This window comes from Poecilia reticulata, chromosome 12, assembly GCF_904066995.2.
Source record: "Poecilia reticulata chromosome 12, P_reticulata-male-v2, whole genome shotgun sequence".
Classification (NCBI taxonomy): Eukaryota; Metazoa; Chordata; class Actinopteri; order Cyprinodontiformes; family Poeciliidae; genus Poecilia; species Poecilia reticulata.
This window is the reverse complement of record NC_088841.1, coordinates 15,498,045-15,513,722: the sequence shown is the minus strand read 5'-3', so window position 1 is coordinate 15,513,722 and position 15,678 is coordinate 15,498,045. Positions and strand designations below refer to the sequence as shown.

At 39.2% G+C, this 15,678-nt stretch overlaps 1 protein-coding gene across 2 annotated transcripts; it reads right to left on the bottom strand.

The window, feature by feature from the left end:
* Positions 1–64: 64 nt before the first annotated feature.
* On the bottom strand, positions 65–15,413 carry sgsm1b (small G protein signaling modulator 1b). 2 transcript variants are annotated; one of them, XM_008424225.3, is made up of 25 exons: positions 15,156–15,412; positions 14,996–15,039; positions 12,270–12,345; positions 11,452–11,614; positions 10,498–10,650; positions 10,141–10,208; positions 9,916–10,058; positions 9,696–9,827; positions 9,490–9,614; positions 9,339–9,406; positions 9,098–9,261; positions 7,717–7,846; positions 7,149–7,275; positions 7,001–7,065; positions 6,784–6,929; positions 6,571–6,699; positions 6,308–6,481; positions 6,112–6,180; positions 4,706–5,833; positions 4,499–4,623; positions 3,319–3,401; positions 3,121–3,230; positions 2,840–2,936; positions 2,576–2,743; positions 65–2,069 (listed from the first exon to the last, which is right to left on the bottom strand). In XM_008424225.3, exons 1-25 carry the CDS (start codon positions 15,160–15,162, stop codon positions 1,981–1,983), a joined length of 3,783 nt encoding a protein of 1,260 aa, XP_008422447.1. In that variant the 5' UTR covers positions 15,163–15,412; the 3' UTR covers positions 65–1,980. The 2 variants fall into 2 exon arrangements, with proteins under 2 accessions (XP_008422447.1, XP_008422446.1); XM_008424224.3 differs by having other exon boundaries at positions 14,996–15,413.
* Between the last annotated feature and the right edge of the window lie 265 nt (positions 15,414–15,678).

Here is a 15,678-nt window from a genome sequence, read left to right as displayed (position 1 = left end):
TCATTTAATTGGCAGGTCCCCCCCCTACCCCCCCTCCCATAAAATGCACACAAGGAACATCAGATGCAAAATAGAATATTTTTAATACACAATAAATTAATTATACTTGGGACCATTTCAGAAGACGGAAAAAAATAAATATATTTCCATGAATATGCTTTATGTTTTCATCATTATTTAGACTTAACTGATATACAGACATCATACTGCATTTATTAAATATGTACCAACTAAGTATTTGTACAATTAATCTGCTTCAACACATTTTATATCTTCTGATCACAAATGGCAACACACAAGAAGCGATATTCAGGCAGTTTTTAGTTCGTATGGGGACACGTTAGCGGTGATACCAAAACACTGGAACTGAAGCCACATCAATGAACCAACACAAGTGTGTATTGGATATTTTTGCAATTGTGATGTAGCACAAACGGCATTTTTATCTGACAAAACCAATCTTTTTCAAGATGTTATGTTTATCTTTAGATATTTTCAAGTTATTAAGGTTATCCTCCCCCTCAAAAAAAAGGTGTCCATATGTTGGGATCAAAATCTCCAGGAATAATGCACTCAAGGACATGCACTTCTATTAAATATTACGGTTTTTCATCTCTGAAAGCTGACATATGAGAAGAAATGTTAAAGAAAACTTTTTTATTGTGCTTTTTCTACTACATGTATGAGCATTTATCAATCAGTAGCAACTCAAAATATCATTGAATGTTTTCACTAAGATTAAACCAAGTTTTAGAATAAACAACTTGAGTCATGGTGAAATGCATACTTTGGGTATAAAGTCTTAAAAATCAGGATTACTCTTCATACATAAAGCCTCAGTGGTGAGCATGTAAACTTGTGTTTCAGAAAACAAGAACGCAATATTGTTATGGTATAGATGAAGAGAAGAGATCCTGACGGCTAATTTGACCATGATGGTAGGATAAAAATAAATCTGTCGAGGTACAAGCAAAAGACGGGAGTTTAACGTGTCGCAGAGGCACGGTCGTGTTTTTCACCTCTGAGTTATCCTCACGTCACTCGCCTGATTGTGCACTGAAGCAGAATCTGTTGGTGCCGCACTTGTTGGATTTAATGAGCGTCGTCAGCTGATGTTTTCATCCCCGACAGCAGCATAAACGGAGCGCTGCTTCTTATGTAAGTTTATAGAAAGAGCGAATGCAATAAATGTCTGTAGGTGAACAGGTGGATTTCTGAGAAGCACTGGCCTGCACAGAAATAAAAACTGACATCTGAGTCAAAGTACAAACTCAAGCGAGCTGAATCATCTCTAAATCGATGCTCAGGGGATGTCGGAGAAGGAGGGAGGAAGAATAAAGGCTGAAGCTACCAGCGGAAATGTTTGAACCGTGTCTATAACCAAAATATGTGCATTCATGCTGGGCTGCACCGAGTTGGGGTCTGCATGTTTTCAAGGCTTGAGCACATCAGAGGCACAAGACAGAAGGTTAAGTGTTCAATGTCCGAAAGCAGAGCAAGGATGTCTACATGCAATTTGGACCCAATCATTTGCTCATGTGACACAATATCAAATAAACAATAATGTTTTCCACAAGATGACTAACAATGGCAGCTACAATTCAATTCTGAGAAAACGCTCGTGGTGTCAGGTGGAATAACATATTTTAAAGAGAGTGATGAATTTGGTTGCTGTATCCCTGAAAACAAACTTCAAAGTTTAAGGCTAAATAACATCCTGAAGCAACATCTACAGGGGCACATTCACTGGGTGAACAATAACACTTCAAAAATAAATTTACTGGCAATGCTTGTGTCTCCTGAATATAAAGAGGAGCAACTGGTGAGAGGTTGTTTTACAACCACAGTTTGAATAATGAGCAGCTTTAATGACCTCCAACCCAATGCTTTACGTCGTCATGTGCCAGGATCTTTGAAACAATGTTGTACACCAATCATGGGGTCATGGGATGCAGCATCATTTAGTGTTACTTGTTAGTGTTACTTGTTTTCTATGAGAGTCTGCACTTGGTGGACAAGTTCTCTGGCTTTCATCAAGACCTTCGGGACGTCATGCCGCTCCGCCATTTCTGAGAATAGAGGGCAGAAGTTAGACTGGCTGGCAAAATACAACATGTCAATTATTTTAGTCTTCATTTTTGTCAGCATAGTTATATCAAATTTTTTTTTTAAAAAAACCTTTCAAACAGAGACCATGCAATTTATTTGTTACTTTACGCATCAGTTTTAAGATTTGCTTGAAGCAGCTATCTAAATACACTGCAAAAGTAACACAATTTCTCACTATGTCTAGAAAATGGGCTATATTAGTCTGGCAGTATATTGCTGTCGGCCTGTTTTTATGCCTGTAGATCCATCTACTTTTCACAATGCAAAAGGTAGATTGAGTAATACGGAGAATACTTTAAAATCTTTAAGTTTCAAATCAACAGCAAGATGATTGAAACGTGGACATAACATGGTGCTCCAACATGAAAATGATCAGAAAATGCGAAAACGTTGCGAAATTCGGAGTTCCTGATTGGAAATGAGCCAAAACATGGAGGGCTTCAGTATTCATCCTTCATCATCTTACCGTTGAAAAACTTGATGATGTCTGTGAAGTCCATGTTATTTTCCAGAATGATGTCTCTGTACATCTCCACTAGGGCAAGAGCGATGAAAAGCACAAAGTGCTCAGAAGATGTGTGCTTGGCTGCCCAGATCGTTTCCCACACAGCAAACACATCATCATACACCATTTCTGTTTGGAAAAACAATAACACAGTCCCTGATAATCATACTTTCTTGATAAGGTTGGATGATCCAGCATGGACAATTCTAATATTTTCCTTCCCACCTCTTTTAAAGTCAAGAAGGAACCAACGGTAACAGAAGTAGAAGTGAGTGTAGTCTCCATTCTGCTGCATCAGCTCAAACAGTTCAGAGTCCAGTATCTGTCCATGGAGAACCAGAGAATCAATCAGTGTGTGTCAGACCTTATATATTGTTATTTTCCAGCTCTGGAGAAGCGTGTACACTGGGATTCTTCTACTTAACTGAAAGTTTCAGTGAATTTAATCAGTATCTAATTCATTTCACACACAAAAATTACTTACTTGAAAAAGAAAGGAAACAAACCTGTATGAGTGATCGCATATTGGCAAAGTGAGTATCCATGGCACCTCCATGTGGAAAATTCTGGTTCATCCTCTTCATCAGTTCGGTGAAGCAGCTGAACGCCATTACCTCTGTGAACATTCCCCAACACAGACATGGACACACTCAACCGACGTGTTTCCTCCATGCGCACTAATTTGCACTTTACATTTTACTGACCATCATCCAGAATAACCAGAAGGGGAGCCAGTAAATCACACATGCCCTGCACATATCCCGTCTCCAGATGCTGCCACACGTAACTGCAATGGTAACCACATTTTTAATGTTTCATTAGCTTCGCCCTTGGGAGTTAAGCACAACTTGATAGGTATATTTAGAACAAATAGTAAGTCAAATTGCATTTGGTTTATTATTTCTTTGTTGTAGCAATCTTCTTAGCAATAAATCTTAAACCTTTGGACAGCCTGTTTCCTTTTCTTTAGTGCCACAATTTTTAGGGTCATGCATACGAGGGTTGAACAGCGGAGGATGAACATGAGAGTTTTGAATAACTTGACTTATCCTCTTTGCTAATAGGAAAAGTTTCTTTGTAGAGGTTTCAATGAATAAGACATAATGGCAGTCAAACAATTTATTCATCTAACAAATAGGGGCCCAAGTTGTGCATGGAAGTACCGTACAAAACCAGTACAGTCTGACACCTCGTACTTATGCTGGTGAGTAGCGTGGTCACACACTGCTGTGGGATGGCATTCTCTTCTTAAACCAGCACTGGTTGCAAGTTTGCCAGTGTGGTTGCACTGAAGCCACACTGGGAAGCATAAGGTTTTCTTTGGCTTAACCTACAAACTCAAGTCTGGTGCCCAATCCACAAATTTCTTTATAATTCAATAGAAAAATTCCATCCATCCATCCATTTTCTTGCACCCTTGTCCCTTGGTGGGGTCAGGAGGGTTGCTGGTGCCTATCTCCAGCTATCGTTTCAGGCAAGAGGCAGGGTACACCCTGGACAGGCTGCCAGTCTGTCACAGGGCAACACAGAGACACACAGGACACACAACCATGCACACACACACTTAGGGGCAATTTGGTGAGGCCAATTAACCTAACAGTCATGTTTTTGGACTGTGGGAGGAAACCGGAGTACCCGGAGAAAACCCACACATGCACAGGGAGAACATGCAAACTCCATGCAGAAAGACCCCAGGCCGGGAATCGAACCCAGAACCTTCTTGCTGCAAGGCAACAGCTCTACCAACTGCGCCACTGTGCAGCCCCACTCAATAGAAAAATTGAAGTATAAAATAAAGTAACTATTTTACTGATATTTATTTACGAAGAAGCATTGTTACAATAAAGAAAACAAGTTGTTTATTTAGCAGTGCAACAAGTTTACCTGCACATGATGTTACGCAACCTCTCCAGATTCTCAGCAGTAAAGTACCAGTATGTTCTGTCGCAACGTCTGACATCTTTGTCAATGCGATGCAAGTTGATCAAGTACATGTCGAGTGTTTCTTGCTAAACAAAATAATGACATCAAAGTTGTTAGTATATGTTTGAAACAAAGGTAAAGAATGTCTTTACACTGTGCAATGCTTACAGAATAGGTCTGTTCCTCTGAGGATTCTTCATATTTGGTCACACCTCCAGTCTCTGCAGATTCTGGTTCAGTAAGCACATTGTCCATCTCAGCCTCTTCCTCAGAAAGACCCAGGTCAGTACACTCAGGACTGGTGTTGCATGCCGTGTCCAGATGATGATCTTGGGCAAGCCTCTCTGAGGCCATTTTGTCCCTTTGGGCCAGGGAGATGGGAGGAGCAGCAAGCCCTATCAAAGGCCTGGGCTTAACGTCTTCTGAAGTCACACATGTTATCCCTGCAGGAATATCCTCCATTTCCAAGGCAGAAGGAGAATCGTCTGAATCCACTGCGTCTGGGGACTGCCGAGAGTGAGACGATAATGAAAAGCTGCCTCTTGAGGCGGTCTGCAGGGCATTTAGTACTTGTCTGACTGGAGAGTTTGAACCAGGTTTCTCAAGTTGCATCTCTGTGGCTTTTTTGGTTTCAGCAAAGTCGCAAACGGTTGCTTCTGTATTTTCAGGTTTTTTAGAATCCTGTTGGTTTTTGTCACTTTGGGAATCATCTTTTTCTCTTAATGTTTCTGGACAAGAGCTTTCCCCTTCCAGATTTTTGCTCTTGTTTGCTTGAAGAGTCAAAGTTTCTCCGAGTGGAGGTGCTTGGAAATATTCGTTGTGCACTTCGGTTTCCAGCTTCAGGACATTTGTGTTTTCTGGAGCTGACTTCACGTTCGTATTCATGTCTACTTCTTTTACAACTTCATGAGTCGCGGGCTCTTTACTCTCAGCTGCAGATGTCTCTTTGGAATTATTTATTCCTGTCTCTGCAGCATCTTCACTTTTTACCTCATTCTTCTGGATCACAGCTTCTTCCTCAAGATCTGGGAGTCTGACATCTTGTCCAGCAGATTCACTGATTGCTGGGTCTGATACTGCGACAGTTTCTTCACTGACAGTTTCAGATGCTTTGGCTGCAGGTTCTCCTGTTAACTCAGGTACAGTAGCACTATCAGGAACTGGTTGTTCATTTGGAACAGCAAGGATGGCGGATTCACTGGTGGAAGGCTGTGAACCTTCTGCGGTCTTCACAAGGCTAATTGGCGGCACTTCTTCTCCTTCAGCCATGGGTTCGGCCTCAACTGATTCAAACACCTTGAAGCCAAAAATGAAAGTAGCAGAAAAGAAAATCATTCTAGATCCAAAAGTGAGATGGTCTGATGTCAATTACTCCTGACACTGAACAATTTAAGTAAAATGCTATGTGTTTTATTTAAATATCTCACTTCAGCTACTTTTAGGAAGTAGTTGACAGAAGATATATTTTGATTTAAGTTTAACTACAACATTTTAGAGACTTAAAAAAAATATTGTGCCAAATTTGTTTATTAATTGATGGTTAGCAATTGAGTTGAAACCAACAGAAAATGTACCTGAGCGCTGCTGCTTGAATCACTGTGTGAGTGGGCGTTTTGTTGGTCTGAGCTGCTACTCAGAGATGACTAGAGTGGAAGAATTACATACAAGAAAAAAATAATTATTTCTGCATTGTGGTGTAAATAATCTTTCAAGTTTGTTTTTTTTTTCCCTATTGTGGCATTTTATTAAATGTGCATAGGTCAAACTTACATCTGTGCTGATGGTGGAGTCCCGCTGTATGGGCCCCCGTTCTACGCTGGCTCCTGAGGAACATCGCGCGAGGGCCTCGGCGTGCTTCTCCCTCTCTCTCTGACGGACTATGACCTCACAGCCCTGCCACTCCTTCATTGTCTGTTCATACAAGGCTCGCATTCGATCATCAATCTGAGCCGCAGATAGTCAGTGAAAGCAGATAATAAAACAACCCCAATATGTACATGTGTCCTTTCATATCCGAAGGATAAATGAAATACCTCCAGTCTGGCTTTCTCAGTCATAGTGAACTGATAATGTCCCAGCAGAAAGGGCCAAACCTCCTTGCGAAGTGATGATGCCACGCCACCAAAATACACAAGCCTGTGTATCTCCTTTTCCTCAAAAGCCTAACAAAAGACATTGTTTTTTCATGAATTGCCTTGCAGTACAAATAATAAACATTATTGCAGTTGAGCGTATGGGAACCTTACAGAGCTGTCCTTTAGAAAACGTTCCCAAACCTCCACAGAGAGACCACCTCTAGCATGACACGGTATACCTGGATCAACTATAGTGATGTTCACCAAAGCAGAAAGGTGCGTCCGGACTGTGGATAAATGGCGACAGTATGCGAGCCCTAGAGACAAAAAAAATTATTATAAATTATTGCTCTCCCTTAAATCTGCAGGACTGGTTTTTAATACTCACATCCATAGAAAGCTCGAGAGATTATTTGGTATTTCATTGTGTCGCAAAGGAGCTTTATAGGAGCCCTGGCAGGGTTGTAAAAATTGAAAGTGTAGTCAAGTGAAACGATTTGAATATTAATTGTAGGCAGTCTTTTGAGCGTATTCACCTTTCATGATTGCAGCCGTTAGGTAAAGAGCCGTCAGACGAGCCGTTCTGTGAGCAGGAGGAGCAGGAGGATTTTCTAGGCGTTGGCTGCCACATAGTAACGCCCTGATCCATCATCTCAGGAGGCACTGCACAGTACAGGAGCATTTATCATTTCCTCTCGGTGTTAATCAGCATCAAAAACAAGCTCGCAGAAGGGGAAACACAAACAGAATTTGGATATAAAGTTAATGTCTTCAAACTGCTAGGAGAAGATTTGAAAAAAGAAGAGGGACACAAATCAGAGCAGAGCATAACAATGGAGATGAGGCAGATAAATAACTTTTTGGCTGTGCAAAGGTACCATGCTGTAAAGAGGACTATAATGGGGAATTAATACAGACAATAAACAGACAACTGCAGCACTTTCAAATTAGAATGAACTTAATTAGAAATATGTGTGCCTGGGGAAAATCATTTAACTAAACTGAGATCAAATTAAAAGAGCCAAGTAATCTCAGCCGTAATCTCTAATGATGTGTTATTGGGTCATCACTAGGAGGCAGATTAAGAAGATTAAAGACACTTACTGAACTCCATCTGATTGCCTGGGAAGAGGATCCGAAACACATAATCAGTGGCTTCATCCTCTTCCTTATCTGATACGGAATCACAAGAGCTGTGGGGACTTCTCCTACGCAGTTTGGGGAAAACCTTTCCCTGTAGAAAAGACAGAGTAAAAACCTAACTCATTTGAAAATATACGTGGAACATGTATAGTTCCCTGATGTCTGTATAATTGATTTAGTTGAACCCGACCTTCGCCTCAACATTTGTCCAGGTTTTGTAAAAGTCATTTGAAATTTTTCTGTGAATGTTGACTGCTCTTTTCTTCTGACTGTCAGTCCAGTAAATCAACCTTTTCAAATGTCTGCTCAGGAATCACTCAGACACAAAAAGGCTCTTAAACTCAAGGAATTAACACCTTAACAAGAAATCAATTCTTAATTACATCTTCAAGCACTTCTGGATGCTATGCAATTATTTTTATGCTGTTTTTGTTGCTATTTCTATTAGAAAATACCAAAGAACAAATAATTTTGTAGACTCAATGTTTTGTTTCTTAAAATAAAGATATTTCACTCATTAGCTGTAGGTATTAGAAGTCTGGAAACTTCTATCTAAACCACACACTATGTTGTCATGGACAGACACAAAAATTATTCAAGGATAAAAAAAAGTCAGACTCCAAAAATGTCGGATCTTCAAAATCTACTGGTGTATTTGGATATGCCGCTTTCCTCACCAAAAGCAGAGCTATTTTTATAGGTTCTAATAACTCTGTGTACTCTCTCGTCTTACTGTCCTAAAGAAAGTACTGCTAGATGAGTGTTCCTGTGATTAGCTGTTTGTTTCTTGTCTAAATGTTTTATAGAGCCACTGAAACAGTGAACCTTTACTGCTGTTTGGTTTTCGGTTTCACCGGAAGTACCTCAGACTCAGACGTTGACAGGACTTAGTGGTGTTCATTTTGTATAATCTTGAGTGTAGTTTCTCTGTTTCCTCTCTCACAGAAAGTCAGCTTGTCTCAGTCCTGCTGACATTTATTGTGCTTCTTTTGTTGGTGAAGGTATTGATTGAGTTGTTGCTACTGTTAACTATGCCCATTATTCTCTTTTATCCTGTTAAAACGGATACGTTTGTTTCTGCTGTCACCGCATGCACACATAACTGCCAAGTTAAAAACTTGATGCTATTTGCCTGACCCGTATGACCAATATGGTTGGATTGTACTGGAACAGCTTAAATCAATCTAATTGAATGTCGATCTGAACTGAACATCACTTGATAGTCACATTTTATATGAACTGTTGCTAAGTAAATAAACTAATCTGAACTAAGTTTTCTAAGAATATCTGGGTTCTTCAGAGAAAAATACATTAAAAGTTGGTTAGGTTACATTGTGCTAACCTTTCCTCTCTGATTCCAGAGTGGAGGGTCCAGCTGTCCGTGAGGTAGCAGGCCGGTCTCTAGACAGGTGAGAAACTGGAGCAGATGACCCCCTTTGGGAAAATGTAGTGGAGGTCGTTGGATTCCATCTTGACTCACCAAAACTACAGTACCACCACTGTTTACTGAGGAAATCACCAACATATAGATAAATAGCTGAAATTTGGAGGGGAGGACAAAAACTAAAGGGGAATTAGCATACTTTGTTGGTGACAGTGAAGATACACGATCTCCTCCAAACGAATTGTCATCGCATAATCCCAGAAAACACTGAAATACAAAGGCGAAACCAGTCAACGGTATTATTTAAAAAAAAACGTTTCTGTAATACCATACTGTCATACTGTTCTGACCTCTTTTCAGAATCAAGCTCCCCAACATTGCCATTCATCAACTGATTGGGAGTCCACTTCAGAGTCATGAGATCTGCAGTTTGATGAAGAGAAAGGTATCCTGGAATGGCCTCCATGCCGTCTCTCTGCAAGCATAAGCAACATTTCTCATCAGAGTGTGATTGCCCAGCTATGTAGGTGCTGTTGCACTGATTTAAGACACTCACCGGCTGCACCAGAACGTTGTTCTTCCCAAACAGAAGAGTGGCTCGCGAGTTTTGGTGGAGGGACTCCACATACTCTCTCACCCATGTGAGAGGTCGATCATCCATGCTACCACTGGACTGTCTCTTCTGGATCTGGAAGTTCAAGGAGAAATCATAAAGTGTGAACCTACTGAAATAGTGGTGACGTTAATGGGAAGAATAAGCTTTCTGAACTTCATACCAAGGCGGGCCTTCTGGAGGGAGAATCCTGCCGACAGTGGCTGCTGTGGATTCGATGCCGCTGTACAAGCTCATCAGCAGATGGATCTGTCCAGAAATGGTCCGCCGTCTTAACTTTGGTGTACTCCAGTGCACAGGGCCCAACTAGAAAAATTAAGTTAGTTGTTTTAAATATTTCTTAATATTTATTTGCTAAGCTAAAAACTGGCACAATGAGGGAAAGTACCCAGTAGAGATGCAAGGATTGGTCCATCCACAGGATCCATCAGCATGGCTTCTTTATCATAAAATGCACTAAGGCAAAATGTGAAAACAAATTTGCACATGCAGAATGTTTTACAGTTTTGGTAAAAAAAAAATTTAAAAAGCTTTTACAATACATAATATAGGCACATAATTTTTTTTAAAAAACATATGCTGAGGTACACTATATTGAAAATCAAGTGAAATTTTGAATAAAACGTCAAATAGAAAGTTTGGATACATATAAAATAGAAACAAAACACTAAAAGAAACCTAAGCAAATATTGGTATACAAAGAGCAATACTCTCAACTACAAATGCAATATTTAACATGTAATACCTGCTGTTTTCCACCAAGTACAGAACAATCTTGTCCAGGAGCTTCTCCATCAAAGCTGTTCGAATCCACAGGTGTTTCAGAGCCTGAGGAGGGAGGTTGGGCAACTTTGACTGCCGACTGCGGTCGTTACTAAGAGACGAAATGTTTTGCTTGCTAAAGAGCAGAAAAAGAAACACAATGATAAAATCTATGTACAGGGGGGAAGGGACAATGTAACCTCAAAAATAGTTATCTTTAGAAGTATATGTATATAGACATGAATATCTTCCCCAAAAATGTTTTTCTTGCATTTGTATTTTTATTCCTTGAACTTTTTCAAATGTTATTATGTTATTACCTCATATTTTAATGTGTTTTACTTGAATTGTAAGTGATTGGCCAACACAGAGTAATGTGTTGTAGGGAAGTGTAAAGAAACGACTCTGTAAGACTCTTACGAATAAAAATCTGAAAAGTGTGGTGTGAAATTTTCAAGTTTTCAAAGCCCAGATTTGTGAAGTGTGTGGCTAATTGTTGAAGCTCCACACCATTCTCAATTCTTCTGCAGCCTCAGCTTTTCTTAAAGCATTTTTCATATATTTTATATATTTAGCTCTATCCACCCGTTCCCACTGAAGAAATCCATTCTCACAACATGATGCTGCTACCACCATGTTTAATCTGGGAAATACTGTGTTCACAATGATTTGCAGTTAGTTTTCCCCCCACTTTATCAAGGACCTCAGTTCCAATGATTTAAACAACTCCGTCTTATTTTTTTAATTCACCAACTCCCAGTGTCTGCATGATGAAACATACGCCAAATTGTTGTATAAATAAGATAAATGCTCAAAATCAAACAATGAAAAAAAGCATATTGACGTCACTTTTCAGTTCATGGTAAGGTTGTATCAAATCTATCTAAAAGAGTACCAACAAGTAAATAGAAATAAAGGCAGGCTGAAGTCGTTTCACCTGTTTTCAATAATCTGCTCCAGCTCCTGGACCTTGCGACAGAGCTCCTCAGCAGGAGAAAAGCTCTTTCCCACCTTCATAAAGAGTGCAGCGACCTTATTACTGCACAGCAGGCCTGCAATTCGACGCTTCAGTCCATGCAGCACGCAGGCCTCTACAACAGCTATAAAAACACAATCACACGCACAGCTTTGATCAGTACGAATATTCCAGTTTATTTAATTACGCACATTTGTTTTTTCATGAACAATAAGGTTTATGTTTCTGAAAGTCTGAAGTATTTTCATTCCCATTGCGTTTTTTTTTGTTTGTTTTTTTTTTTCATTAAAAAGCACATGGGAAGGAAAAGTGCAGCTTGGACGAGGAAAAATACACTGAAATCTGGGTTGTCTATGGTTGCTAGGATATGAGAAAGGTGAATCACATATGTCTCACTCCTGGTTAGCATCAACATCTTTGATGGGTGTCAGTCTGCTTTAATATACACTGCAGCTGTCTATCCACCCACCCATCCTAGTAAATATGGATGGACATAATGATAGAAAACAAACTATACAGACTTGTGTTGCCTAAACAAATTGCGCGTGACCTTTAGGAGGTTGTGGGCAACCTCCTAAAGATTGCCTAACACATCTGTAGTGTTGTAGAAAATACTGTCATTTAAAGTCCATGGTTTTAAAATGCAGGTCAAAAGTTGCCTACTTATTTTTCCAAGCCATATATTTTTATTCTATTTATCTTGAGTGTTGCCATACAAAAGGAGTAGCTGTCACTGCAGGTTGCAAGGTAATAAAAATAAGCAGCAGAGAGATGTTTACCACAGAAGGAGATAATGTGGCTGCTGTCTGCATGCACAAATTTCCTCGTTACTGCTTCCTCCATTATTTGCTTCACCTAAAGAAGAGAAAAGCACAGCTTTTGTTACACCTAAAAGTGTTAACAAAGATACCTTTAGTAAATATAATATGATTTTACATCCCAGGTAGGATGCTTTGTGCACTTTTCTTTGCAGAATTTCTTTAATTCAGTCATACATGAGTGTTTTTAAGTATGAGTGAGTTTTTTAGGTCTCACTAAAGTATTCTGATCTGATTTATATCCACACTTTGACTAGGTCACTCCAGCACCCTAAAAAACCTTCAGATTTTATGTTGTTGTGCTAATCAGAGGCAGACTTGTTTTTGTACCTCAGAGTACTACCTTTTGTATTTTGCTTGCATTATTTTTGTTTTGCATTTAGATTTATTTGATGATCTGAAAAATGTAAGAGTGATGGTTAAAACAGGAACAAATTTGAAAGGATAGAAGCAGTTCTTCATAGCACTGTAAATTGTGCCAAAGATTCTGGAATGAATACGAGAGACAGCTATATCAGCAAACACAACAGGAGGTGATGGTAAAATGGAAACAGTATCCTTATCTTCTGAGAATATCTCTGATTGCCAGTTTTAAATCTCTTATATCAACATTTGGTGTTTTCCTTCAAAAGGATAAGTCAAGCAATTCAGCTTTTCTGCAGCTCTGCAAGATATATTTTCTGGTGGTCTGCCCACCACATGTGAGATGCATGTCTCCCGCATTATCTAATAACACCACAAACATTTCAATCTGTTACAACGGAAAGAAAACCCCCCACAAAATTCTGTTCTTCCTGTCCATTTTCCCATAAAATGGACTGGAATTTTATGGGAAAATAAAATTCCTGGAAAATAAAATTCCAATTCTTAGCTTGTGCAAGCTAAGAATTATCATCAGAGTACAAAAAAATATTTTCTGAGGTTTTCCTAAATGGAATTTCCATGAAAACTGGATTTTATAAGACTCCTTGGTTCATTTCCCATCTGTCAAAATGTGCAGGCTTCCCAGGGCAAAGTGCAAAAGATATGTTTTGCTTTATCCAGACTGAAATAACTGCACTATGTCAGCGAAATCCTCTGTCATTTTAAGGCATTTGAGGTTGCTTGTGACATCAAGTGTGTTTTTGTGTGCATGATAGTTTCAATGCATAAAATCTCTCCATGCTCAATTCAGCTATAGACTTAAGGCAAGCATGTTTTATTATAAACAAGTGGACCCTGCTGTAATTCTTTCATTTATTTACTTTATTTACTTCTACTTCTTACGGATTGCTTCTGGTGGAAAGACTTGGAAAGCTATGTATCCTTTTCCTTTTGATTAACAATCATACATTTCTTTGTTTTGGTTTATTGCATGCATTTTCCAATAAAGCACTAAAGTAGAGGGACAAAATGTGGAGAAAGGAGGTAAATGATATGAGAACTTTTGCAAGGTCAATTTTTGCCCTTTTTTTTGGTATTTAAAACTTTTAATTACTGGATTAAGACAGTTTTTACTTAGAAAATAGAAGAATATGTCAAAGTCTGAATCTGCATTTCAACCATTAAACGTTATACCACCCAATGGAAGCTAATTGCTGCATTTCCAAGTCAGAGTAAGTTGTGATTGTCCCTATAGCATGAAAAATAAAAAGTATATATGGCTTGAATGTAAATTATAATGTATTACATGTTTATGTGTCATGATTGGACCTCTAATTGCAAAACTACATGCCATTATATATTCAGCAGCAAATACCATGTTGCAAGAAAGGGATCCAACAAAACTGTGGTTCAGTTCATTAATGCACATAATAAGTACAGCTTAGGGTTTGTTTGCCTCTAATTTAGGCATAATAAACAAAAATAAATAAATAAGACTGCTGCTTCTGTGTCTTAATTAACCTGTACAAATATATGTATTGAAGCTCAGCCCCTCCCAGCTGCAGAATCATATACAAGAGTCATGGATTGTTTTTTTGTGTGTTTTTTTTAAGAAGCGGTGAGTCACAGGTGAGGGCGAGCATGAACGCAAAGAAACAAGTCTGCAGGTACCAGATTCTGTAAGGCATGGACAAAACCCACATTTGTATTTTTGTATTTTCTTAGGGAGGCAAAGAGTCACCGATCAGTCTGAATGCAGTGTGGGCTCCCTTGTTCCACGGCTTTTTGTCCAAAAACAAACAAGCTGCCTGAATAGTGCAGCTGTTTGGAACATCTAAAATTAAGCAGATGGCAAGGTCACGGCTGTAAGCTTGGAGCATTGACATGGTTCTTGTGTTCTTATGGACTATTATCTTCTTGTTTAAATGCAGATCTTGCAATAAAAGAGACAAATCGGTGCATGGTTTCTTTTAAGTGCACGATTTACAATCATCACTTGTATTATCGTCATCATTACCATCACCACCATCGTCATCATCAACATCTTACGCCAATCCAGCCTTCACCAGGAAACGGGCAGGGGCGATTTTATTTGGGATCATAACATCCACATCTATTTACAAAGGGGGGGAAAAAAACCTACCAGGTTTATCATAAACAGGCCTGTGGGGTTGCCAGACCCGCTGAGCGACGTACACACACACACACATACACACTCATTGCTTAAAGCTCCGGTAAACACGAACACAGACGAGCAAGAAAGAAGTACCCTAATAATACCGTAAATTTTTTTTTTTTTTTTTTTTTTTTGCTATGTCACAAACCTCCTTCTTCACATTGCGAAGCAGTTTCTGTCGCGTCTCGGCCTCTGTCACAAGAGAAAACATGGTGATTATGCTGATCAGATCCTGTCTGCGTGAAAAAAGGAATGGTGATGATGATGAAGAAGAAGAAGATGATGATGATGCGCGGCGGGGGCCGAACCTCCCATCACTCCGGACTCGGTGAGAGCAGCTTTCTGGGAAACGTCTGGAAAGCTGTTAAAGGCGACACGAGTGGAAGAGGAGAGAGGCTCTGCTCTGGGCTCAGATATGTTCCCAGCGACTAAATTAAACCTATGTGCTATCTCTCTACGAACCACCACCCCTTTAAAGCCACAGAGGCACCGTAAATCCACGCTCTCACACACCCATACACTGGCATAATTGGCCGATGTTTTAAACAAAAAAAGAAATATATGCTTCATTAATCCCCTTTTCCCTGTTATTGGGATTTAATTTAACAATGTTTCTGCACGACAGAACTAAATAAACATGCATTCACCAAAGTGAAAAACAAAATAAGAACAACAAAAAAAAAAACATAAAGTAATGTTTAAAACATAAGAAAAATAATGCTGGACAATAATCCAAAATACCATATTCAGATTAAAAGAAATGCTCAACTGAGTAGGATAATTTAAAGAAAGAAATGTACAAGGTATGCATGCATATTGAATTTATGCAAA

Coding starts and splice junctions, on each gene's coding strand:
- sgsm1b (XM_008424224.3), bottom strand. CDS start 15,058: ATGTTTTCTCTTGTGACAGAGGCCGAGACGCGACAGAAACTGCTTCGC. Junction 12,346..14,995: donor TTCGCAATGTGAAGAAGGAG/GTTTGTGACATA, acceptor TCTCTTCTTTAG/GTGAAGCAAATAATGGAGGA. Junction 4,624..4,705: donor CAGAGGAACAGACCTATTCT/GTAAGCATTGCA, acceptor TATTTTGTTTAG/CAAGAAACACTCGACATGTA.